The 26,866-nt window shown below is 42.9% G+C and overlaps 4 protein-coding genes across 4 annotated transcripts in view; 2 read left to right on the top strand and 2 right to left on the bottom strand.

The window, feature by feature from the left end:
- Positions 1-12,343, bottom strand: part of CUNH7orf25 (chromosome unknown C7orf25 homolog) — a 31,371-nt gene extending 19,028 nt beyond the window's left edge. The window contains exons 1-4 of the mRNA XM_062625384.1: positions 12,021-12,343; positions 8,621-11,086; positions 5,715-5,792; positions 1,379-2,864 (exon numbers count right to left, since the gene is read on the bottom strand). Of these exons, the coding sequence (XP_062481368.1) occupies positions 9,802-11,086; positions 12,021-12,049 (1,314 nt within the window). The 5' untranslated portion in view covers positions 12,050-12,343 and the 3' untranslated portion in view covers positions 1,379-2,864; positions 5,715-5,792; positions 8,621-9,801. The remainder of the gene's footprint in view (positions 1-1,378; positions 2,865-5,714; positions 5,793-8,620; positions 11,087-12,020) is intronic.
- On the top strand, positions 2,779-5,302 carry LOC134167113 (diacylglycerol kinase kappa-like). The gene is made up of 3 exons (XM_062625419.1): positions 2,779-2,877; positions 3,101-3,364; positions 4,926-5,302. The coding sequence occupies exons 1-3, from the start codon at positions 2,808-2,810 to the stop codon at positions 4,928-4,930; spliced, it is 339 nt and encodes a 112-aa protein (XP_062481403.1). The 5' UTR covers positions 2,779-2,807; the 3' UTR covers positions 4,931-5,302.
- A 4,952-nt stretch (positions 12,344-17,295) lies between the features above and the next one.
- On the bottom strand, positions 17,296-23,500 carry PSMA2 (proteasome 20S subunit alpha 2). The gene is made up of 8 exons (XM_062625403.1): positions 23,379-23,500; positions 21,339-21,415; positions 20,590-20,722; positions 20,047-20,169; positions 19,459-19,540; positions 18,296-18,369; positions 17,795-17,852; positions 17,296-17,712 (listed from the first exon to the last, which is right to left on the bottom strand). The coding sequence occupies exons 1-8, from the start codon at positions 23,417-23,419 to the stop codon at positions 17,596-17,598; spliced, it is 705 nt and encodes a 234-aa protein (XP_062481387.1). The 5' UTR covers positions 23,420-23,500; the 3' UTR covers positions 17,296-17,595.
- Positions 23,501-23,681: 181 nt separating this feature from the next.
- Positions 23,682-25,806, top strand: MRPL32 (mitochondrial ribosomal protein L32). Its single transcript, XM_062625351.1, has 3 exons — positions 23,682-23,851; positions 24,093-24,274; positions 25,165-25,806. Exons 1-3 carry the CDS (start codon positions 23,728-23,730, stop codon positions 25,417-25,419), a joined length of 561 nt encoding a protein of 186 aa, XP_062481335.1. The 5' UTR covers positions 23,682-23,727; the 3' UTR covers positions 25,420-25,806.
- The last annotated feature ends 1,060 nt before the right edge of the window (positions 25,807-26,866 follow it).

Here is a 26,866-nt window from a genome sequence, read left to right as displayed (position 1 = left end):
ACTGGTGATCCATCTCCATAGTATTAAAGTCATATTTGCTTCTCCATAGGAGTCCAATATCAATACATAACCTGGACAATTGAGAGTCAAGAGAACACAAGGCTAAGAGGAGCCATTTGATAATCATACCTACAGGTTTTTTAATCCATCAGGGGTTTTTATACCACTCAGCTCCCTCATAGTCCCTGATTTCTACCTAAACCATTTGTTTTGCTTTGGCATCAAGCCAGTCTCTGGTTATGCCTCTGCCCGTGCCATTAATGACTGCTTTAGGACCTTGCATTCTCCTTTTCCCCCCACCCCCCCCAGTAAAACTACAAGCCATAAGTCACTCCTCCATCCTTCTTTTCAATAAAATACACAAATATGGTATCTGAAAGGATTTCTCCCTTCATAGAGAGGGATTTTTTTCCACCAATAAACATTTATGGTTCATTTCTTTACCCTCTCTAGCTTAGTTACATTCTATAATGGATGTTAACATCTGGACTGAGGGCCAAATTCAGGAACTTGGGGAAGGAAAGAGTTGTTTCCCAGGATGCAGCCTCCACTGCTTCAGTATGGCTTTTATTCCTTTAACCTGTACATGTAACTTGCCTTGTTGGCTGGGGTCTATTGAAAATAATGTAGCTAAATGCAATAAACCTGTAACACACCTCTGTCCTCACCATTACTTACTCTTCAGGAATCTTCATTTCTTAGTTCTTTCAGCAATGTTAACTATTTACTTGCAGATCACTGAAGATGTTGAATAGTGCCAGGGTCTGTACTGATTCTAAACAAAACCAACAGAAAACTAAACCAGAAAATCCAAGCCACACAAAAGCCCAAACAGGGAGAACTCCTACTCAAAATTTGTACCTTCATTACTGCTCTTTGAGATTTCTCCTTAACAACTCTAAACAGCAGTGAAAAACAAGTGAATGTAACATCTAACCTGCAACCCTGCTTTAAAATGCTCAGATTCACTTACATTTGTTAGAAACAAACAGGAGAGATCTGGGAAGAGCAAGATGGGCCACTCTGCCCAGTGAGCCTCGTGAGAAGGGAAGATAAATCAGAAACAAACTTGAGATCCACTAAGGGAGTAACACAACAATTCCTCTTTCCTTGCACAGTAATAACTCAGTGGTCTAGTGTGAGGCATCCCTGCCCATAGAGAGGGGTTGGAACTAGATAATCTTAAGGTCCTTTCCAACCCAAACCATTCTGTGATTCTATGATTCTACGTTTGCTCTTTTTTTCACAACTGGCAGGCCCATCACCTCATAAAAACAATTGTGTGTTAGAAAAACACTTTCAAGAGCAAAAAACAAGAGTTCTTAGTCTATACTGAAGAATGTTGCTCATTGCAGATAGTTACCTTCAGGTTTCTGACCCGTGCATCGTGCTGTTACCTCTTACAAGTGAGTGAGCGGCAAATTCTTCCATTCACATTTGAAAAAACAGAAAAGATGTTACACATCAACCTTCAATTGAAACTGGTAACACAGGAGAAACCCTCTGCAGCAGCCACGTATCTGTAGGTGTTTGTGGACATCAGTGTTTCTTTTTCACCTCAAGAAAAAAAGAAACCCCTTCTGTTGCAACATAAGAAGCTTGATTAGAGGAATAATGCCTCAGGCAAACCCTAGAGGTAAAAGCAACTTGAAAGAAACACTACACTGAAAAACTCAGTTGATGCAATATTAAACAAGTGAAATCAGGGAAACGGGGTGGGGGGAGGAATCCTGAGAGCCAGATTCTGAATTCCTTTACGTTGACTTGACATTAACCCAATTCTGCTAATTATTGCAGGATTGCTACTTACAGTAATTACAGCACTCAATCATATGAACGTAACATACAGAACCAGGCCCACAGTTCTGTTTTCATCACAGAGTTGAACACACAGACCTGAGGCCCACTGCTCCCCTGGCAGACCCCAAAACCTAACTAAGCCAGTTACATTTGCCACAACCTGAGAGTCTCTTGCCATGGTTCAGTTCCCTGGTTAGTGGTGATGGGGAAGGTCATGGGGGGCTGTATCCATGCAAACAGAGCATCTTTTCTGCATCAGAAATGGTCCTTGGAACAAGGATTGTGCTTTGCTGATTAAGCCACACAAAGCAGCTGGCTCCTCTCTGGAGGATTTATCCGGCTCTGTCCAAGCCTTTCAAATGCATCCATCACTTTGGGGCTGAGATACTGCCTGTCACAGGCTGGATACACGCATGCACAAGCACACAAGTTTCCAACAGTGACAAAGGAAGGCTTCCCAACAAAATGCTCATCCAGCCTCAGACCAAAACATCCCAGCTCTTTCACACTGTTGTTATTTCCTTACAACACAGAAGCCAGCTGCATAGTTTTTAGTCACACATCACCTTTCACCTATTACTGCGAGGCATGTTCAATCTGTCAAGTGTCGTATCAAAGGATTTTTGAAGGTCCATATTCAAAACCAACAGGATCAATTGCCCTGAGCAACCAGCATTGCCCGAGGCACTCAATGACACTACTATCTATGCTACCATAGTCTGGGGCCACCACTTCCCCACCTCTCTGCCCCCAAATGTCCTTTACTGCTTGAGGTAAAGGTTATCTCACCCTGTAGCAAGGGGCAGGAACTGACTGATTACAGTCCCCGAGAGGTAGGCCCTAAATTCATTCTGAGAATGTAATTTGGATGCTGTTTTCGCAACCTGTTCTTCTCAAGAAGGTGCGCTGAGGCATGAGCTTGCCTTTAAATAGCCAGGGCTTTCTGTCTGCTGTGTACTTCAAGCTTCACTCCAAACGCTCATGCTTAACGTAGTGTTTAGGCAGCCATGCTGAAGAAGATGACAACCCTTTCAGCACTGCTGGCACTGATTCTGGTTGATCTGCTAAAGGCACAAGGTGAGTCAAAGCCATACCGGCAAATCAATCTTTGTAACTTGAAATAAGATTCATGTTCTAGAGTGTAATTATTCCCAGATTTATTCCCCCCCTCCCTCAAACTCCTACTTGGTCTCTCTGATCCATAAAAGCAACTATGTACATTCTTAGATAGCCTTTGAAGTAACTTGGCTTTTCAAACCATCCTCCTCATCCATGTAAATTCCTTCCATTTTATTTGTAGGTACCCCTGTTACTCCTGTGCTTGAGACAACAAGTGTGGAGCAAAGCAGAGATCCCAGCATACAACCAAGCACAGAGCTGCCCCTGCCCTACAGCAGAGACCCATACAAGGAGGAAGGCACGGAGCAAGTTGGGAATAATGGAGTGCAAGAAGGTGAACAGGCCACTTGGGAGCTGAGCGGAGAGCCAAGTACTGAACCTACCCCTGAGCCAAGCATGGACCCAAGCAAAGAACCAACCCAGGAGTCAACCACCGAAATATCTGGTAAGACACATTTTGGTTTTGACTGTCCTTGTTACTGTTACCTCTATTTTGTTACTCCAATGCTCCTACCTGTCCTGCAAAACGCTGTTTTTCCTTGTAGTCTATTTCTGGCAGGGTATCTGGCATGCCAAAGATCTACCACTTCTGCTCCTCTCCTTCTTCCTAAACCATAAATAAATTGCTAGTAACAGAGAGGAAGGTGAGACTCCTTAAGATGAATTGTGCTATTATTGCCGAGTGCATTTGACAGCTGTATGTGTGTGAAGAAAGGAGGCTGCACTTCCCCTCTCCATGAAAGAGGTTTCTCTTGTGGATATAGCCAATGCTGGCTTGTAATGTGCATTCCTAATGTAGGGGAAAAGCAGTCAATCAAGCAAAACCAAACAGAAAACAAACCCAGATTTATATGGTAAGAGTTTCATTGTTAGAAAGGCTGTGGTCTGCCTGAGTGACATTTCACTCTGGTGAACCTCATCTCTGTAAAGACAGGCTAAATTATCCCCTACAAAAGAAAAAACCTGAAGTCAGAAATGCAGTGACTGCAAATCAGCAGAGGGTCTCCTATCATCCATCCATCCATATGTAGTAAGGAGGTTGTGTGATACATCACCCTTTCTCCTTTAGAGCTATGAGCAACTTCACCATAGCTTACAACAGGACACAGGGCACGGAAGCGGATACACCAAAGGATTACTTTTCCCCCATACTCACCCATTCCTGCCATGCTTTTAGTCTGGCTAGCAAGACAATCTAACACTGACTTAACCTTCCATATTCCTTCACTCCTGTTCACATCAGCTGCCTCATTTTTTGAGAGCATTTTCCCCTGGACACTTTTCCTTTGAGGAGTTTTTCCCACACACCTCAACAGCATTTAGGGCTATTATCTGTGCTAGGAAAACTGCAAATTATAGTATCATGTCTAGTGTGGTTTCGGAAAACAGCCCCCCCATATTAACCAGCATTACTACCACCAACATAACTAGGAAGCACTATGGTAGTTTACAGCAAGCCCAGGGAAATCCATCATCTTCACTACTGCTACCACTAGAGCAGTGTTGAGACGTCAGATGCTTCAGGAAATGGATGTGATGAACCTCAGCAAAAAGACACGATCAAGTACTCATGTTACTCACTCTTCTAGCCCCTTGATTTTGGTACCTACCAAAACTGCTGTGCCCTGTGGTGTTTCTCATCCGCAGTGAGCTGCTTTACCATGCACTCAGACTCATTATCAGGTACTGTTAATTCTTTTGGGTTTCTTTGGTTAGATTGGGGTCATTGGTTGTGTTATTTTGGCTTTTGGGGTTCTTGTTTTTTTTGGTAGATTTTTTTGGTAGATTTTAAGGCATTGTGAGCAAGGATCTTTAAAACGGACAGAAGAAGCTTCTGAACAATGAAGGCTTGAGCGTGTGTGTGTGTTTAATTCTTTACAATAGTTTCAGTAGGAACAATCTTAATTTCTGTGGTGTTCATAGGGAACAATGTGCACAGCCCCACAGTCACAGTTCCGAGCAGTTCTGCTGTAGTGTTACATTAACTTTCTTTGCTTTTACTCTAGAATAAATTACCATATTAAATCTCGGTGGAAAAGAAACAGCCACATATACCTAACAGAGTTGGTTTCGCCACACAAGAACACACAGGCAGTGCCTGCAGCAAGCTGGATGGTGGAGTAGTTCCTAAAACTACAGCTTGCAGGAAAACTGTAACTACAGCCTTCAGGTCAAGAACCCTGTCTAGTTCATGCTTACTGTACAAGGTTAATTACCTAAGAGGTGACCTGTGCTGCTCTGCTTGCAGAATAACCTGAAATAAAGAATGTCATTGCAACTACATGCTTTGTATTATTGTAAAACCTCCACCTGAACAAAAAGAAAGACTTTAAGGTATTTTTTTTCTAGTTTTTTTCTCAAACTTATCTCAAAGAACTGATGATTGTGGGTCTTTTTGGTGTATTACTGTTGTGACCAAGCCTACGTTCAGTTTTCAGGACCTAGGAAGTGGGTTGTGGAAGTATTTCCAGACAGGCTCCAGATGACTTCAGCAGACTGCTTTAAGTCTGCTGAAGGCACCATCAGGTAAGGGGGACAAGTTTGAAACACAACCCACTGTTTAGCCATTAAGCTACCAAAGAATAACACTTCTAAACAGCTGTGGTTGCAACACCCAAAACTACCTCTGAGCATCGTCACAGCTTGCAGGTACAATGACAAAGTCATTGATCTGCAAATTTTGTCAGGCAGAACAACAGTAAGTAAAGGATATACACAGCTGTGTCCCGAAATAAGTTTGCCTTTGACAAAAGTGTAGAAGGCAAATTAGAAACACGAATGTATTAACAACTTACCTATTTATTTCTCATATAATAGCCAAGTACTTTCCACTGCCTGGCATCAACTGCAGCACTCCTGGCCTGGCATTCTTACTGCTGGAGCTAAAAGAGCAGGCTGAGTGCTCCACAGAACACGGATGCTGGCTCCCCTCAAAGACTGTGGGACCATACAGAGATAATGTACAGTAAATTAAAAGTGCCAGAAGAACTATTCCTCCAAAACAATTCAGGAATCCACCTTTGCCAAGGACACTGAAAATCCCAAACAGAATCCATAGCAGCAAGTGAGACACCTCTGTACCCTTGAGTGCCTGCTATAGTGTAGACAAAGCAGTGATGTGATACTGGAAGATGAGCAGTCTTGGATTTCATAGAATCATAGAATAGTTAGGGTTGGAAAGGACCTTAAGATCATCAAGTTCCAACCCCCCTACCATGGGCAGGGACACCTCACACTAAACCATATCACCCAAGGCCTCATCCAACCTGGTCTTGAACACTGCCAGGGATGGAGCATTCACAACCTCCCTGGGCAACCCATTCCAGTGCCTCACCACCCTAACAGGAAAGAATTTCCTCCTTATATCCAATTTAAATTTCCCCTGTTTAAGTTTTAACCCGTTACCCCTTGCCCTGTCACTACAGTCTCTAATGAAGAGTCCCTCCCCAGCATCCCTATAGGCCCCCTTCAGATACTGGAAGGCTTCTATGAGGTCTCCACGCAGCCTTCTCTTCTCCAGGCTGAACAGCCCCAACTTCCTCAGCCTGTCTTCATACAGGAGGTGCTCCAGTCCCCTGATCATCCTCGTGGCCCTTCTCTGGACTTGTTCCAACAGTTCCATGTCCTTTTTATGCTGAGGACACCAGAACTGCACACAATACTCCAGGGGAGGTCTCACAAGAGCAGAGTAAAGGGGCAGGATAATCTCCTTTGACCTGCTGGTCACACTCCTTTTGATGCAGCCCAGGATACGGTTGGCTTTCTGGGCTGCAAGCGCACACTGAAGCCAGCTCATGTTCATTTTCTCATCAACCAACACCCCCAAGTCCTTCTCCGCAGGGCTGCTCTGAATCTCTTCTCTGCCCAACCTGTAGCTGTGCCTGGGATTGCTCCGACCCACGTGTAGGACCTTGCACTTGGCATGGTTAAACTTCATCAGCCCACCTCACAAGTGCATCAAGGTCCCTCTGGATGGCATTCCTTCCCTCCAGCGTATCAACCGAACCACGCAGCTCAGTGTCATCAGCTAACTTGCTTAATTTCAAGCATTATTTGGTATCTTCTAATTACTCATTTCTCAAATCATAAATAAGCGCAACATCTAATCCCCCGACTGTGAAATGAAGTACAGTCTAAACACACCAAGCCAGAACATCAGCTGATATATAGAGATCACTAATATCTTGGAAGGCAACACAAAGGACACCAAATATTACAACTAAAATACATTACACAATTTCTAGAGTTTCATATTCCTGTAAAATTGCTCATATGATTGGTAAACTGGTAAAAGAAAGAAAATGCATTCAGTAACAAATACTGTGTTGGGCAAAAGACTGGTAATGAAAAAAATCACCACAAGATGGCTCCAGAGACAGAGGCTTTTAAACAGAGCTGAAGTGGAATGAAGCAGCTGTTTTCCATTACTCATTCAAACCCTCATCAGGGTAGGAAGGTTGCAAGTAAATTAAAAGTAACTTAAAGGATCAGTTCTTAAAAGGTCATAATGAATTACCATGTATAACGGCACTGTTACCATGCATTTAGCTTTGGGTATATCCTGGAAGATCATAAAACAGATTAACCAGTGATATATAGTAAGGTGTTTGTTGGGACCCCAGATTTTAAAGCTCTGAGTTGCAAACAAAAAGAACACCCCTCTCAGGTTGTTTGTTTATAAATTATGCACCAAGAATAGTAACATGTACCTTCTTTTAGGACTTTGGTATCAAACAGAAACAGTTTTGAAACACAGTGTCCTTTTTTCTTCCCTTCTCCCATACCTCATGCAGAGGAAAGACATCACAGATGTGTCCAGAGTAAGAACTCCATGGCAGAAACAAAAGGCAGCTCTTTATAGTACTGGGACATGTACGTGAGCATCCGTTTGTGCTCTGGTGAATCCATCATGCCATGATAAAGCATTGTCTCCCTAAGCTCCTGCTTGATGAAGCCTGAACTGTAATCATTAAGGCAGACAGTCAATATCTATGTAATTTCATTGCTCTGGTCCTCCTTTCCCTTCAGAACTTCCAGGAGAATTAGTGGATCCAGTGGGGCATGTGTCCTGCCATGAGGTTTCGTTACACCGTGTTAAGACTGTAGGAACAAGCTACATGTTTTGCTAGAACAATTCACCAAGGGAGAACTGTGAAACTGGCAGGTAGAAGACTGGATGTTGAAGCAGCAACCAACGAAATCCAGTTCCATTCATCTTAACTAAACTGCATGAACTACCCCAGTGACCAGCAGAAATGAGGTGCAAGTAAAGAACAGAATGGCCTCTGCATTGTTAGGAGCTACAGGTAAAGATATGCAGCACTTGGATACTGGTGACAACTCCTAACAGGTTACTCTAAAGGCATAGTGCTGTCAGAGCAAGAGTGATACTGACAAAAGTACACTGTTGCTCCTTGGAGTCAAGATTACTTAGCTGGAAGAGGTATGCAGAGTGGCTTTGCTGGCATGCCAGTATCTTTACACCAGTGCTGGAGTATACCAGAGCACTGGAGACAGAAAGAAACACATTTAGACTCTGGCTAAGGGCAGCACTGCAGCCACTCTGTACTAACAAAAGAAATTAAGAGTGTAGTGGCAAGAGGCAAGGAAATGTTCTTTGCCTGAATTATAAGATGCATAATAATGATATCTTACTGAACAACAGCCTGGAAAATATTCAGTGAGTATCTCGTTCACTGACCTGATAAAATGTATAGACTGGGACCAAGAATTCACTCTGGCATCTCAATATTTTCCGCTAGGAACCTGATGCAATTTCATACCAAACAGCAACTCCTGTCATTACTGCATACAGAAACACATTAGAAAGACTTCTCAAAATGCAATTCTCTCCTGAAAAAAAAAAAAGTCAAATAAGGAATTGTTTAGTCTACACTTTTGAGTAAAGCCAGCAAAAAACACCAGTGAAAAAGCTTCTCCCTACTACAGAGCAAACTAGCGTTTAACAACATGTCCCAGAAACCTCCTCCTCTGCCACACCAACACTGAAGGACCTCAGTGAGGCTTTGGTTCAGGTAAACCTCAAATAACAAAGTAGAATTTGAGCTCACCATGAGTCCTCAGCAGGGAGCTCATTAGTATTAGAACCCACCTGGGTGCTGGCTCAATTTAGGAGCATTCTGCTATCTCAAAGCCTCAGGCTGAGTTTTGCACCCAGCAAGACTCTGTATTTGGCAAAGGCCAAGAGAAAAGGGAATTGGATTTGCCTCCTTGATCTGTTACCACTGGATGTCCAGTTCAGCCCAAGAGTCACAACATATTAGTGCCAATAAACTCCAATTTCAACTGATTTTTAAGGGAATTTTAAAGCTGCTGCCCAATTCAGTCTAACATGGTACACATGCAGAGGTTCCTTTCAGGAAAGGAAGAATTAAGTTGGTTTCTATTTGCAGACACTAGTCATGAATTCATGAAACAACATACACCCAAAAAAGGCATAATTCTGTACACAAAGTACCCCCGAATCAACAACGAATTTAGTCAGATGAATGAAAGATTTAAGTTCCACAGAAGCCAAGTCTGAAGTCCATCTAAGGTGCTGAATTTAATCTCCCTGAAGAGGACAAAATTGACAAGGGCACAACAACTGTGCTTTAACTGAACTTTTTAATAGGGATGGATAAAACATGCTATAAACCAGTTAACAATTTTCACTGAAATCTTAGTACCTTAGTGAATAAATTAATGGTCAGCTGAACAAAATATCCCCCCAGGGCTGAGTAAGGATACTGAAAATTCCTTGAGGGGCCCTTCCATTGCTACAGTCACTGCTTTCACTGATGCACACCCAAAAATGCATTGCTAGGATTCTTGTTTCCCCAAATGCCTCCCCTGCAGCATTCCAATGACTCATTCAATGACTTATAGTCCATTACCAGGTGGGCAGCTCTTTGGTAAAGGTGTGGCAACAGATTCCTTGCTTTCTGTCAATGCCCGTGGCTGATGGACAAAAACACTGAACCTGACACCTTGGTTAGCTGCTGCCCTCACAAAACCCCTATTTGCAGTCATGGTGATGGCTTTTAAACTGTCTCCTGTCCCAAAAATGGTTAGAGAACGGCTGTTGATTTTTGAACTAGCCACTAGTCCTAAGGCACGGTCAGATGGCTGATCTCGCACCACTTGAATTCTTTTCACAAGCATCGCAGCTCGTTCTTTCTCCCCAGGTCCTCCCAGCGTTTCCAAGATGGACTGAAAATCTCTGACAGCAGACTCACAGGCAAAGAGCTCCTTCCCCTCCATGAACTCCTCCAGCTGAGGCAGGACTCTCTCCCTCCTTTCCTGAGCTGCTTGCTCTGTTAACACTTTCTCTTTGAAGATGAAGTTGCAGCCACCATAGCTCAGAGCAGAGACGTAGGTTATTAAGGTAGTGATGTCCAAGTTAACTCTATTGCACATGTTTACTTTAATCTGGGTAGGAAAAGCAACTCTGGCCACTAAATTCTCCCGGTCTACTCTGGTCACCTGTAGGAGTTCAGGGCCTTCTTCATCCGATTCACTGGTGCTAAGGTGCTGGTTTTCTGTGGATGGCTCTGCCAGTGAGTTCACAGCTACAATGTCTCCTCGCACAGATATTCCCATCTCCTTGAGCCGCTCTGCCATAGGACTTGACACACTGTTGTAGAAGGCAAAGATTATGTGGGGATTGCTGTACTCCACTGGCTGCTGATGGCTTGCTTGCAAGAAGTCCTCTGCCTGCTCAATGATGCTTTTGTCACCATACTGGCCTCTCCCCAGCCAGATGTTATGCAGAGCCTCAGCCTTACGGCCGATGGCCTTCACCCATGTGTGACCTCCATTTGCAACAACATCCACCACGAGCGTCTGCTTGTCTCCAAACCTGTCCTCATAAGCAAAGACATGGAGGACACTGACAACATCCTCCAGGTTCTCCGCTGACTGAATAACGGCCTGGAGATGGGTAAGGTTTGTACTTTGCAGATGGGATTCTTTAATGGCCACCTTCCCTGCTTCTACCTTGTGTAAGAAGTTTAGCTCAGCCTTCAGTTTGCTGCACAGTTTTGCCCCACCTTCTATTCTCCTTTTCTGGGACCTGGAAAGGGCTTCTGCTCTCTTGATCAATTCTTTGGCAAGAGCAATTCTTTCACAAAGCAGCGACTGCACAGACATGTTGGAAACATTATTCCTATCAAGTGTAAGCAAAAGAGAAGATTGTTATCACATAGCCAAGGATAAAGACAGTCAAAAGAGATCTTTGCAACAGTATACACTGAAGCTTTGTAGTAGATTTAGCACAACAGCAACCAGTACTGTAAAGCACAAGCAGCAGAAACCTCAGCACAAGTCTCACCAAAGAGTTTAAGTCCTTTCCTTCGCCTTCGGGGATCCAGCCTACAGCCTCGGATGATTTTAGGTCTCAGCATGGGAGAACAGCAGCACTCAAGTTGTCCGCACCACCACCTCACAAGTTGGTGGGATTTCCCGCCACATGCAAGCCCTTCTCTGAGCTAGTCACTTAAAGCTCATTTACAATACTCACCATCCATAGCAAAGTGAGAACTCCTGCTACTGCCATATGCAAACCTCCCTCTTCATCACAGTTACTGTTAAAATGTAAAAGCCACCCACCATGCTTACAGACATATATAAAACCCATCAAGTCTGGCTCCCAATAAGTATTTTAACACAGAGAGGAAGCCCACTATTTTACAGTCATGAGTTGCACAGCTCTGTCCTCTCCAGTTTCCAACTTCCAGTGCAAACTTAGTGAATACCCAACTACATCCTGGTGAAGTTTCAGCATTACACAGACAGGCTACAAGTTACAATTCTAGAGCCAGAAGGACCTAGAAATGTCTATGTCTTGTAGTTCTACTAGAGATTTACTATGCTGCACCTCTTCAAGTTTATTCCTCCACATTCATAATACTTTAGTACATCTCCCCAAGTACGACAGCAGTTATTTAACTGAATTGGGGCTGGCTTTAAAAAGACATAGGATTCAATATCACAGCAAACAACACAATTTTTTTTTATGGCAGGCAATAAATATCCACTATAAATAGTGAAATTAATTGATTTGACTCCCAACTATAAACACATGCTCCTATCATTCTTACCTAAACTGCATGCTGAAGCAATCTGGCATTAAAGAGCAAGAAAAAGGCAGCTTTAGGCTGTGCCAGCACAACTGCAGGGCCGGGCTGAAAGCAGTCGAAATCACCCTCACGTTATGCACAAATCCCAGTACAGCCACAATTAACTGCTTCTGGCCCAGTCAATATCCAGCATTACCAAACTCTCCCCCTTCTTCTCAGCCAAAAAGCCCAATGTCTTCCAACCTGACCCACTGACTCTCTTCAGGGCTAGAGGAGGCCAGTGACACCAGCCCTCCTCACAGAAGTCCTCACCACCACAAATTTATTCTGACACACAAAGCAGTGAGTAAAACTCCACATTTCCACTCTGGCACCTCTCACCACAGCAGCTCCTACAGACAGAAAGGCATCGGAATGAAGCTTATTCCCAGCTTTCCAGTGAGCGTCAGCCCCAAACCCAACCACTCTCTCAGCACAACTGCGAGGCGGCCTCAGAAACGGAGCTACCCTTGAAGCGAGAAACCCTAAACCCCTCACGAACGCGCACTGTTACCGATGCGGGACCGCCTCACCCCGCCGCGCATGCACACACAGGGAGAACGCACTTCCCCGCCATCCCCCTCAGCAGCCGCGGAGGCACCGCCATGGCCCTGCCGTTTCCCCTGAGGGCCCGCACCGCCCTTCGGCGCGGAGCGGCCGCAACCACCACCGCTCCCGCCCTCCGCCTTTACGTGAGGTGGCGCCGCCATTTTGGCTGAGGGCACGGTGCCCTCAGCGCTTGCCCGAGCGCCTGCGTAGGCCGCGGCCCCTTCTTTTGCCTTCAGCCGGTACGCCGGCAGAGCGGGCGGCGGCACTCGTGTCATTGCTGTACACCGATAGTCGGTGTACAGCAAACCCGAGCCCCGCTCCCTCCCCGCAGCCCGTACTCACAGCCCGGCAGCACCAGCCCTCGCCCCTGGCAGCGGCAGGAGGCGGCGTGGCGCGGCTCAGCCCGGCCCAGCACCTCCCCCGGGCCGCCGGGCGGGGACAGGCACCACATCCGTCTCGGCATGCCTCTGGCCCTCTGCGCTTGGCTCTGGTTCCCGGCGTGCTGGCCGTCCTCTGATAGATACACCTTTTATGCTGGAAAGCCTTTGTTTGAGGAGCAAAGTCATTGCATGAGGTCAGAGATGTGTCAACCTTGAGGCTTTAAGTGCAGCAGGGAAGAAACAACCGTGGCTCGGTGCATGTCATGTCCCTGAATTTAAACTATCATTTAAATGGCCTTATTGAACCACTTAGTGCTAAATGTGAGCAAGGGTCCTCCGTGCTTGCCCCGAGCTGCAGGCTGCTTCAAAGCAGTAGTCACCGCCGCGAGCTCCAGCCTCTCTCTGTGCTGCAGCAATGCTCCGAACAAGCATGAGATTTGCCTTCTCTCCACCTACCGATCACTGGCTCCTATGGTGAGTGATGGTTTTTAGTTGTCTGAATGATTTCACAACATCTGTAAAGCAAGAATAAGCCAAAACAAGTTGTAAACACCTCACTGCACCGTACCGTTTATCACACTGAAACCTAGTTAAAGGAGGTTCATCGCCTCATGAATTGCTGATGGTCAGATCCCGATCCTAATAGTTAAATTAAGCCAAAGGAAATTCACAAGCCCGATGTCGTCGGAGCCGATCATCTTCCAGGACATGCAGATCAATAACGTTACCTACTTTAAGTGACCACTCTTTTCCTTCTTTCACGTGACTGCATTCGGGACAAGATAAATGAAGCAGAAGCATACTTCATGGTTAGCTTAGACAAGCTTGTAATTTGTCGTCTCACACATGAGCAGTGTTTGTCCATTCCCCCTTGATCCCACTTCATGCAGTGAGTCATTTTTTTGTTAAAATATAAACAAAGCTAATAACACACACAAAACCCCATGCATTTTGAAAATGACAACCCCCATATAATTTGCTGCTCCACTGCACTTGTATCTCTCATCCTTGAAATGATTTTATTATTTGAGAAATATATTCTTCAAATTTAAATTACTATTCCCTTAAATTCCAAGGATTTTGAATGGAAAAAGACAGATTAGTTCCCTATGGTTCAAGGGTTCCCTTTAGATATTAGATAAAATTTAATCACTATTTCAGACAGTATGGCAGCGATTTCCTTCAGTGTAGGATTAAGCAGTTTGAAACAGAGAAAACAGGTTGAAATATAACCTATTATAAGTAAGTAAGTTTAGTTCTGCTTAGTGGTCATCCTTGTAAAAGATAAATGACCGTAGTTGATGTAGTTCTAGGACCCCATAACCTTGTACAATATTAATCATAAGCAAAACAGGACATGTAGATGAAGATTATCTAAACTAGAAGATGTTTAGGATGAGTTGTAGCTGAGTTAATTGATAAGTAGAAGGATGGGGAGAAATCATTCAATTATGTCAGTGGTGTTACTAAACCAGTTAAGCTGGAGTAAGCATTTATCTACTGTGCATGCTGCAAAGACTGCCAGGATGAAAGGTCAAGGAATGGCCAAATGAGGAAGACTGTTGGAAGAAGTAAACAGCACCCAAAGCCCACTACCACATTTGTGTGCGCATGCAGGAGAAACTGTCTAGAGAAATGACGTAATACATAAGTAACCTCATGAATATGCATGTATGTAATGAATATGTAGGCTTAGTGACTATATATGGACGGCTTGTTTAGCACTTCGGCAGAGACACGTTAGGAGGAGCTATTCCCCATGTCTCCCGGCACCGTAAGAAATACCTGCTTGTCAACTTTGTTGGCGAGTTCTTGAGAGATAAGTCAAAAAAGCAAACCCCATAATCCACATCACACCACCTGCCCCAAAGAACAGTGTAATACCACGGTCTGTCCACCCACCATTAAGAAAATTATCTAATACAATAAATAAAACCTGAACTCAATACATTATGCATATTCTTTCCAAATTACACCAAGTCCCACAAATGCTAATTCTCTGTAGGTCTTCAGAATTATCAGGGAGCTCTGGGACTCAGTTCTTAACAGTGTAAAAACAGTTGCTCAACTATCAGTTTGGTGGGTCATCAAAATGAATATACTGACAACAGACCACGTTAAGACCTACCTGTCTCATTTCTGACAAAACAAATACTACCACAGAAATGACAACTGGGGCTCTGAGATCATAGCTCAGAGACAGCCTGAGGACAGCACTCTCAGGGGAAAGTACTCTGAAAGAAAAGTTTCAACCGATCAGCATTTTGAAGCTTTCTGGTCTCTTTTTATGACAAGTACTAATAAACCGTGCTACAAAAGCCTGGTCATAGCGCTCTCATCTTTCCCAAGGCACACTTCTGCTTGTTCTCAAAAGAAAACATGCCACCACATAATAATAACCAAACCACACATCATTTTACCAATTCAAACAGTTTACATTCCTGAAAAGCATTGACTGAGGCAACCTGGTACAAGAGGACATTCAGAATATGTCAAACGTACTAACTTCACAGTGCCACCATTTACAATGTTGTCTCTAACATGAAGTAAAGCCAGCAACACTTCTGAAATACACACCTCAGTAAACTACTCTGTGTGGTAATGGTTGTCTGTCCTCCTAACAGGGTAGGGAACAGTGGGCAAAACCCCTTTCAACATCTACACCAGTTGTTAGGTGTCTGAAGGACACCGCCTTCCTTGCTCAGAGCACAATGGTTTTCATACTGTGCACAGGAACAGTTACTACATTTGAATTATTAACCCACAAGAAAAGAGGGATGATACTGGGTTTTCCACTTCAGACCTATAAAATTAGTAAAATTCTACACAATTCTGTTCAATTATTACCCCCATCCCTCAAACTTTGAAACATTTTGTTTGTCCCACTATCACCATTTTGGGAATACGATAGCATGATTTATTTGAAACTTGCTTTGGTTTCAGCTACACTTCATACGATGTTCTTCTGTTAATCTAGTAGATGAGGCAACTAAGCTACTGCAGTTCATGCTAACCATTTTCTGAAGTATCTACCTGCATTTTTTTATATAAAAACACCTTATAATATTTATATAGCATTAAAGAAATGAGTGTATATAAATATTCCAAATTGAAGACGTAGCAGTATTAACTCTCCAGTTTTGGTTCCTAGCTGTTCATTTCCTCTACAAGAAGAATCAGAGCATGGATTGGTTTTCAGAGTGAAATACTCAAGAAGTGATCTGGAGTAAGTCTTAATGAACCGTTTGGACACAGCTTTTATTTCTGACATTAGGAAATAGAGCTTCAGTTATGGCATGCTTCAGAAATTCTTATTTACCTAATGATAACATAAAACATCAGACAACAGACATTGGAAAGAACAAATCAATGAGCTACACACTACTTTCTGCAGACTAACTCATACTTTGTGCTTTCTTCCTCAGTTATGTCTGGCTAAGATGTATCCTGTCAGACTGCTTCCATATGTTCTTAGCCTTACATACAAGCTATTGCTCCCGGTTCATTATCGACATTTTAACAATCAGACTGCTTAAAACCAAATGAAATCTCCACAGAGTAACTTAAATGACTGCAGACCAAATGATTTCTGCTGAAAAAAGTACATATATTTTATCCTGTTTCTTCTGCAGTAAGTTTTGTGTTTCTACATAACCTGGGCAACACATATAACAAATGCACTGATACATACACCTAACACAATAATATTCAAGCATCTAGTTCTGCACCTGTAAAAGTTGTGATGCATAAATTAAGTGATCTTTTCATTACTGCACCTTTAGAGTTATCTTGCAAGTTGGAAAATATTTTAGCAGAATTCAAGGGATAAAGTAATTATATCACATATCCTCACTTTGCTTTGCAACTCTTGTTGATTGTTATTGATGCATTTAGCTTTCAGTAAGAGTTAACCACTTCTATTATTTCTAAAAGTATTTCAGGGTTGAAAAATTGCAGTTTCTAGGGCTATGACCCAAGTAATAGAAAACAAGTTCTTGAGACACAAAGACCAAGAGGGTCAAGAGCGGAGATGCTCAGGTAGATCACAGTTTACACCTGAAATGGAAGACTGTTCTGGCTATTTGTGAAAGTACATGATCTCTTACACCAGATAAAAACCATTTCTGGATGTAACTTAATATTACACAAAACTCCAAAGTGAAAAAAAATATTACCCTGTCCACTCAAAATTTAAACTCTTTAAAAGAAGGTCTCACATGAGTTCATTGTGGCTAGATGTGGAAAATTCTGTTTCCTTAACAGTAAAGATACTGAAGACTCTGCTTTATGCAGATAAAAAGCTATGATTAAAAAGACACACAGACATCTGCCCCCAAAACAGTGGCCTTCAAATTTTATTCTTTAGGCTTTTTTGAGCTGTCATTGTAACTTTACATTTTGTACAGTGTCTTGTGTACAAAGATTCCATGTATCAAGGGAAAGAATTACCTGTAATAAGATTCCATGTATTACAACATTAGGACTGTTGCCGTTGCACCCATGATATTTAAAAAATCTCTCAGACGAACCATGTAGAAATAAGTATGCAAAAACTGCAAACAAAAACATTTAAGTAGCCAAAATTAAAAAGACCTTTGTGTGAATCACACAGTCTGGCTTGGTTCCTACTAGGCTATTGCAGCCAAGTAGTCCTTAACCTCAGTTGGAGTGAGCCTCCTAAAACCTGCTTCATTACAGATGCCAACTTCGATATTGTCTTCTGTCATCTGCCCTTCAAAGCTCTCCTATTAAAGAAAATACAGTTCAGTGAATCACACCAATGATGCTGTAACACTAAGAAACTCATTTCTTAAATATTTTGCTAACCTTTAGTGTTAAGATAGCTGTATGAATGGCATCTTCAAGCTCCAAATCTTCATTGTATCTGTAAGCAGAAGTTTGCGTATTTCAGTATGGAACAAAGATCTTGCCACATCCTAATAATCCTGGAGTCTCTAAAAACCCAAACACTGCTAAAATCTTCCTGTTTCTCATACAAATATTATTTGTAAGCATTGTGATTATTAATAGCCAAAGTTATTACTTGTAGAAAAATTTCACTTTTATTACTGACTCTGAAGAACAATATTTCTGCAAATATGTTCAATATAACATTTATTGCACTGAAATAATTTTCTGTAAACACAAAAGCTGGATCTTAAATAAAGCATATTTCCTTGGCATGTGTAAGTAAGTAAACTGGAAGCGTATCTTAAGTACTTTAAAACTTTGCTTTGATAAAACTGTGAATTTTTTATCTACCTTTATATGTCACATGGTACCTGAACAAATCAGACAGCACCCTCTCAGACACGTATCATACATTACCTTTTCTCAAGGAATGTTTTCCCGTTGACGTAATTTTTTCCCATTGCTGTTGCTTTCCATGCAAAGTAAGCTCCCTGTAAAAACAACAATCTATTGAATTGTTTCGTGTACCTTAGTCAGACATTACATATTCAATTACTTGGGAAGAAGTACAGAAGTCATTATAAGCATAGTGAATGTTCTGAGAATACAGCAGACTATTCTGGAATCCATTCAAACTAATTCAATATGGAAACATCTGCTGGGAAAATGTACAAAATATCTGTATAGGGCCCCACCTAATTTTTATCCTCACAGTACTTTGAAAGATGAATTTAGTAAGTCATTACCACAGTATGTATTTGCGATTCCTAAAGCGGAGGTAGTATGTTTACCTTTGAGACTGAATACAGTCACATCTTTCCTGAGGTTCACTCCATATATTCTTACTGTTCAAGTAATGTAAATAACTTGTTGCAAATCAGCCATCTGATTTATCTAAGCTACTAACAGCTTATTTAGCCATCATTATTCTCTCCTCTGGCATGAAGACCCTCAGCAGTTCTATGGCTCAATCAAGCTGCCTTACACAAGGCATCCACAGTTTGCCTTTTACATTTGAGCATCAGGCAATAATTCAAATTTCTGAAGCTCATCAATGATCACTACAGTGACCAAGTTTTAGTTTGATGTAAAGCCTTGTAACTCACACATACATCAAAAGGCAGTTTTTCAGAAGTGCAGTGCAAACACAGCAAATAAATTCGCTTAAATTAACCACTGTCATTAAATACTAAAGCACATGCATTACATTCCACAATACAACAGATTCTGGTGTAACTTCCATCCAGTTGTGGGAACAACTATTTGAGCAGCATAAGTAGTCAGTTATTCCCTTTTTTTTTTACTGGTACCTGCTGCAGAATGCTGCTTTTGCTGGCACTAGGAACTAGGCTGGAATGCATGAAAAGCTCATCTCCCTCAAAACCAGCTGCTCAAGGAGTATAGGAACATGTAGGCACAGAATGATCAGGGCTTGCCCCAAGCACCTACTGAAATGGCTTATTCTGACCTCTATTGAATAACTGTTTGTTCTAGCTCTGCATTCTTCTTCTCATCACAGCACATATAAAGTTTTAAATGTTTTATAAAAGCAGTAGGATTTACAAATGTAAGATACTTACAGATGGATCTGACTGAAATAAATAGGGCCGCCCTTCATTCCAGCCACATATTAGCAGTGATACACCGAATGGACGAACACCACTAAAAAGTAAACAAACCCACAGTTGATATACAAAATTTATTCAGTGAAAACCAAAGGTGACTGAGTTATTTGGGATGTGTTAACCTTCCCACTAGCCCAGAGCTGTGATCAAGAATGACTAGTCAACCAACAGTACAAAACCACAAGTATGCTGCTTTGTTTGACGTGTTTGCTTTCAAGAAGACCCCATCTCACTACCAGTTAGTGCTCCTCCTGCTGGCCCACTTTCTGTGGACATTCCCCACTGAAAAACTATCTTCCTTTTCAACACACAGAAAACTGCATTACCGGGTAGCTATTATCATGGAGTCGTAGAACATTTGTATTGGAAAGGGCCTTAAAGCTCACCCAATTCCAATCCCCTGCCACAGGCACGGACACCTTCCACTAGGCCAGGTTGCTCCAAGCCCCGTCCAACTTGGCCTTGAACACTGCCAGTCACAACGTTGTTTATTCCTTACGTTTAAACAAAACCTTTCTAAGCAACTTCAAAAATAAAACATACCCAGATTGTGTGTATTCCTGCATCACAGAAGCAATTCTCTGTACTAGCTGAGCTGTTGGGATGGGCTCATGATAAACCAAGTAGTATTGCTGGGCCAGCTTCCGAGCTCTGTGCACAAGTACTCTAAAAACAAAGACAAAATTAGTACGTCAAAGAAATTCCAACTAGTTATTACAACTAGAACTGAAAACTCATAATAAATACTGTGCTAAGGAGTTTTATACATCTGCCATAACACCAGTGTAAGAAAACATAGACTGTGATGAGTTATCTTTACAGTGAGTAATCTCTGAAATACTTAAACTGAAACTAAGGTTGAAGCATACCGCTGTTCATTCCCTACTCATTCTTTAAATAGAGGATTATTTGACAAGGTATTGAATATATTAAGAAAAACTTAAAGTGGATTTCAGGTACAGTGCAATACAATATAATATTATGCCCTACACTTAGAAAGAAACAGTTAATTGCTAGTTGTTTTCATTTCTTACATTTCTTGTAAGAAACTGCATCTAAATAGCAACCAAACAAAGTTTGTCATACCTGTAATCTGGACCCATACCGCTGTACACTAAACCTATATGTTTGGTAATTGGTTCTACTTTATGGACACTCCTTTCATCATAAAGGATGGATTTCTGCTTCTTCTCAGTTGCTAACACCACTCCATTTGCAGCTGGAAAGAAACAAGATTTTGGGGTTTTTAAATATTAAAGTGAAATTACTGAAAGCTGTCAAAACACTTAACAAGCTTATTGGATTGTAAAGAATTTCAGTCCTCCCTTTTTCAAAACCCCTTCAAGTTTACTGTCACATTAAACAGAGATACCTTGATGAATCCACCCAATGAATCATTTCTCATTTTAAATACTCTTACAGCTCCCATAATCCCATTCTAAAGATTCTGAAGCACATTAATAATTGAGCAGTTCAAGTAACTTTGTGATATTTAAATACTGTGGACACACAGTTTGCTTAATTAAGAGACACTCAAACAAACAGATGTCTGCTTCTACCAGCTGAGTGTCTCCAAAATCACCCAAGCAATTTTATTGTTCCAGCATGAAGCTCTATGCTCCCTTCCTTCTTTAGGACAAAATAACAGTTGCAGAAAAAAACTTACGTAATATTAAACCCACTAAAACATGTGAAAAACCCCTGAAAGAAAAACAAAGTATGTAATAGAACACAAGATGAAAAAGGCCCAGTACATAGACCAAAGTACTTTATTTTTTCAAGTAGCGCTCACAAATCCTTAATTCTTCACTGAATCAGTTGTTTTCTGAACATACCTTTAATGCCAACTGATGGAGCTCCTGCAGCCACTGCAGCCAAAGCATATTCAATCTGAACAAGCTTTCCAGAAGGACTACAAAGGAAAATACAAAAGTAAGGCCTAACAGAATTCTGATATGCTCAAACCTTTCCTACAACAGTCTTTATTTGTGAAATGTCTCATATAGGGAGCAGTGACTGGGATGCAGGTTGAAGGAGAACAAGTTGATTCTCCAGTTTTATACCATTTTAAACTGTTTTTCTACTCAGTAGGGAAAATCTTCAGAGTGTCATGAGCTTCTACTGAAGTGGCATTATATGTCTGGTTTGTAAAAGTTTAAGACACTGATTTTCACTGCTGAAAGGTACAAGCAAAATACAAGCAAGACACGGCCACTCCTTTTAACTGAGGTCAAAATAGCATTGACCATCAGGTCAATGGCACAAGACAGAAACAGCTCCCATTTCTATCCCCAGGTACTCCTGCATTTTAGTGATCCATGTCTTCCTGGTAGTGGATGTAGAATCATCAGAACACAGCAGCAGGTGTCAGGCTGACATTCTCCACCCCAAGGAAAAAGGACAGCAAAAAGTAAGTCCCACTGGACAAGTGATTCTGCAAGTGGAATCTATTCTCTGGGCTGTGTTTCAGACGCTGCTGGTTTAACAGATGCACAAATAAAAGAGAAAATTATCTGACTTAGGAGTTACAAAAAAAAAAAAACAAACAACAAAGCAAGCAATAATCAGTTAGCATTAGTTATACACTGAGTAAACAGTGTATAAAGGTAACAAAGTAATAATTCTAGCTTCTCCATTACAAAATGCTAACAAACCAGAATAGTTTCCTATGCCAGCAATTAAAACATACAGAGTATCAGCAAAATGTTTTTAAAGCACAAACTAAAATATATAATTCTCAGCACAAGGAACTTTTGTACAGTACAGTAAGTTTTTACACTCCCTTACGAAACCATTTCCAGTAGCTACTAAAGCACTCACTTTTCACTTAGGTAAAGCAGGCATGTTTGGCTGCATCCACCTATTACGAAGATTCTTCTCCTCATTTTAAATTGTGAACTGTTTTATTTGTTTTACTGCAACAAGCCCTTAGCAACCTACTTTGCAATTACACAGCTTTACTCTCCCCTGAGATTAAGGGCACACTTTACCAAAAGCAGCACAAAGAATCCTGCATTCAGTTTTCCTTTTCATATGTTTAATATAATTCTGTATAACAGCTTCATTAAAAAAAGGAGTAATTTCCTTTTCTCTTTATTAAAGTGTACATATTAGAGCAACACTTTAACAGACACCACTCCAACAACATATTAATTCTGTGCCTGCAATCATCCCACATCTAGGCTGTGCGCAACACAAAGTGCAGAGAGCACTGCCTGCAGTGTGCAGCAGAAAGGGACATAAACTATTAAAACTCATCTGAGAGCTTCTTTCATTCCCACATCCGCAAAGCTTGTTCTGAAGCAATCTCTCAATATACCGTATCTCAGGTATCACCCCGCATCTCCAGTTAGCACAGAATTACACAACTACTCCTACCTGCCTAAAGCGTGTGCGTGGGGACCCCAAGAGCGCTAAGCAGCTCCACCACGCACTCCTGTAAGGCACTACCAGTGACGGGACAGAACTCGGGTTGGCCCCACAGTGTGTCCGACTCACAACACCGACAGATGATACAAGCACTTGGGCCTGAAATCAGCGACAGAGCTCGGGTGGGACCCGGAGCTCCCACCTCAGCGCTCGCCTCTCTCTCCGCTGCGCCTGCAGCCGCTCAGCTCTCAGCACCTGTGCACCCGCTCAGGCTAACACAAAGCCGCCTGAAATCCATCGCCTTCCCCACGCCCGCCGGAGTCCAGCCACTGCTGCTCACAGCTCCCGCAGGCCCGGCTCCGCAGACCCGATGACTCTGCAAACTCCTCACTCCGTCCTGCCCCGCCGCCAGAGGACGGCTCCGCGCAAGCTGCGCGCCGTCCTCCCGCTCTCCCGCCAGCCTGCCCGCCGAGAACCCGGGCCCGCAGCCCTATCCCTCCGCGTACCTGAACGTGGTGAGCGAGAAGCTGTACCCGCGCTCCGCCATGTTGGAGCCCACCTCTCCACTTCCCTCACAGAGCGCAGGCGCTCCTCCCGCTTCCTGCACGAGGACACAACTAGCGCGCTGACTGGCCAATAGCGGAGCATACGGGGAAGTAGCGGCAGGGCAGCGAGGGACGCGATTGGTGAAGAGGCACGCTGCGGGGCATGCTGGAAGTTGAAGTCCTCAGGCGCCTGTGCCTGTGGCGCCCTGAAGGGCTCAGCGCACTCGGTTTCCCAGAGGGCTCAGCGGCAGGAGCGCTCGGGCGCTCCGCCCTTCCCGCCTTGCAGGGCTCGGCGGAGCCGTGTGGGGACATGGCGGCTCTGGTGTTGATGTTCTACCCGCTGCCGCGGCTTCGCGGTCTGCTTCAGCGCTGCTGGCAGCGGCTGGAGGGTAGACTCCTGCCGGGTTTCTCTGGGGGACAGAGCCCGCCCTGGGGTAGGTACTGGCTGAAGGAGAGGGCGGAATCGGGGCTTGTTCTTAGTGTTGAATGGTTGAGGGAGAGAAAGGCTGGATAAGGAGAGCGCGGAGCCCTGCGGACGCTCAGGGAACAGGGCGGGAGACGCTGCTGGCCGCTCTTACCGCTTTGGGGGTGTCAGTAGTATCCGTGTCGTGTTTCCTCGGCTGCCCGCCGAAGTGGGGCTTAGCTGTAATGAGTTACCTTTCCTTTTTCCTTCAGGACCAGCACTGGCTGTCCAGGCTCCAGCTTTCCTTCCGCAGCCAGTACATGACACCAATGAAAGTAGTGAGGCGCCGAGCCTGCTGGACAGCATCTTGTGGATGGCAGCGCCGAAGAAAAGGCGCACCATTGAAGTGAACCGCTGCAGGCGAAGAAACCCCAATAAGCTCATAAAAGTCAAGGTAATCACCAGATTTCCATAGGCTGGCCACCTTATTCACTGAAGTTAGTTCTGTTAATGACAAACAAGCATCCTGGAGTGAGAATTACACCGGTTATTTTTCATCTCACTTGTTTTAGAGAACCATTGTAGTGGTCAATATTGACGGGAAAAGTATTCAGGAATTTGTTTGTTTTGTAGAATCGTAGAATCACAGAATGGTTTGGGTTGGAAAGGACCTTAAGATCATCCAGTATCAACCCCTGCCACGGGCAGGGACACCTCACACTAGACCAGGTTGCTCCAAGCCGCATCCAACCTGGCCTTGAACACTGGCAGCCACAGCTTCTCTGGGCACCCTGTGCCAGCGCCTCAGCACCCTCACAGGGAAGAGCTTCTTCTTTATATCTAGCCTGCACTTCCTCTGTTGAAGTTTAAACCCATTACTCCTTGTCCTATCGCTACAGTCCCTTAAAAGACTTTTTTGCTTAAAAGATACTATAATGTGCAAAATACTTTTTAACAGGTCATTATGTGTGTGGATAGTAGTGGTTAAATAAACAGTGATAGTTTAGGTCCAAGCCAACAAGATATGAATTTTTAGCTAACCAGCTAGTATAAATGGAAAAGGTTGCTGTGCATCTAATTGAGTCAATAGGTCTTTAGTCTTCCAAACATCACTAGGCATAGATTTAGGTGTTGACTTCATAAGCCTTTTTTAGTAGTAAGCATATGACATAGCAATATGTTACAGAAAAAATACTTTCCATAGAAGAATAAGTTTTGAAAAGGCAATTTAATTTCTCTGATATTTTTCATTTAACTTTCTGAGTAATTTGTGATTGTGTCCTGTTTCTTTTGTTGCTGTTATTCAAATTACAAAATTTTCTCTTTTCCACCGTCTTTTTTCAGACGAACATAGATGTTTGTCCTGAGTGTGGAAACTTGAAACAGAAACACGTCCTTTGTGGCTATTGTTATGCAAAGGTCAAAGCAGAAACTCGACTGATCCGGAAGGAAATGTATAAACAGGAAGGAGGGCCATTTAATGCTCCAACTGTAGAGACTGTCGTCCTGTATGATGGAGAAAAGCCCACAGAAAAAGATGCAGGCAAGAGGATCATTGAAAGAGCCAGGAAGCGTCCATCTTGGTTTGCTCAAAATTGATGCTAAGTAACTAATGCTAACAAAAAGCAGTTACTACAGCAAGAAAGATGATTTTCAAGAATGTTTTCTTCGTTTTGTTCACTTAATGTCGATACAGAAAATCTACGGGCTCCTTGGAAGCCTGCTTGAATAGCCCATCGTGCTGTATGATTTTGCAGTCAAGTGTTGTTTCTAGAGCATGCAGTGGAAAATACCTCTCAGTGATGCATCGTAACAGTCAACAGTTAAAGTAGAGATCAGGATCTGCCTTGAGTTTGGACATCTGAGTGCGGTACACTGAGTAATTTGTATGCTAATGTTCTATGTTGGTTTTGTAAATAACCAGTTTTTAATGAACATAAAACATTCACAGATGTAAAATAAAGTATGTGGAGTTTCCCAGGGAAATCTGCTTTCTCGTTTTGGCTGCTGCTCTTTCGGAGGAGGAGGAGAAAATAAATTCAAACCTAATGTTGGTTAGATAGAAAGCATATTTACAAGGAAAGATACAGTAATCTGGTTATTTCCATGGCAGAATCTGCCTGCATCTCTCCACAGCGCTGCTGTTTAAGGTAACGTGGTGGTATTCCTGGTTTTGGGCAAAATAGTGGTTGCCATGTAGTAGTTGCACTTTTTCTGTAGGAGACCGAAGGTTAAGTGTTTCTTGCTGTCAGTATACAAAGTAATTTTCTGTCTTAAGGGACATGGAAAGCCTTTTTTTATCCTTCAAAGTGCACTTAATTTTTTGAGAGAAACAGCGGACTGAAATGCAAAGACTGGGAATCTACATCTGGCATGGTTCAGAACTGAGTCTTTTGCAGCCTTTGCCTTTAAGTAGTCTGTGTAATGAATGGGTACTCGGAAAACCGCAAAGAACAGAGGTGCTTTTAAGGTCTTGAGTCTTCTGCAGAGCGGGGGCACCTCTGCCCTCTGCTGTCCACTGGAACTCCTCGGTGGTGGAGTTATAGCACTTCGCTGTGGAGTTTCACTTCGGTTTTACCCACACACTAGCACCGTGGCATTTAAGGTTAAGACTGTTTTCAATTTTAGGTTGGCCTTCCAATATACAAACAGTACTGCCCGACATTATGACTCAGCCAGTCTAATAGCCATTTGCTGTCACAAAATGCAAGCCTGAACCAGCCCTTTCTAGGTTGCCCTTGTGTTTCCTTGAGTGTGACTGCTCCTGTGTTGTCCTCTTTTGGGCAGCTGTGCTGACAGAGCTGTTCCCTGCCTTTCTACAGGCTTGATTTTTTTTGTGGTTACCTCCCTGCAGCTTGACTCGTGTCAGGGTCGGAAAAGTGGCAGTGTGGATGATAGGAATATGAAAGTGGGGACACCATGCTTTCTGGACTAGCCTTCATTTATAGGTGGCTGAGCCAATTACACCTCTTTAAGGAGTGGGCCCATGTGTGCTATAACGCCTCACTTCCGCTTTCCTTGCTCTGAATTCCATGTTCTGAAACAT

The sequence above is a fragment of the Pezoporus occidentalis genome, unplaced genomic scaffold, assembly GCF_034315485.1.
Source record: "Pezoporus occidentalis ecotype Australia unplaced genomic scaffold, CSIRO_AGI_Poc_V1 ctg28, whole genome shotgun sequence".
NCBI lineage: Eukaryota > Metazoa > Chordata > Aves > Psittaciformes > Psittacidae > Pezoporus > Pezoporus occidentalis.
The sequence above is the reverse complement of the archived record's forward strand: the minus strand, read 5'-3'. Positions and strand labels throughout refer to the sequence as shown.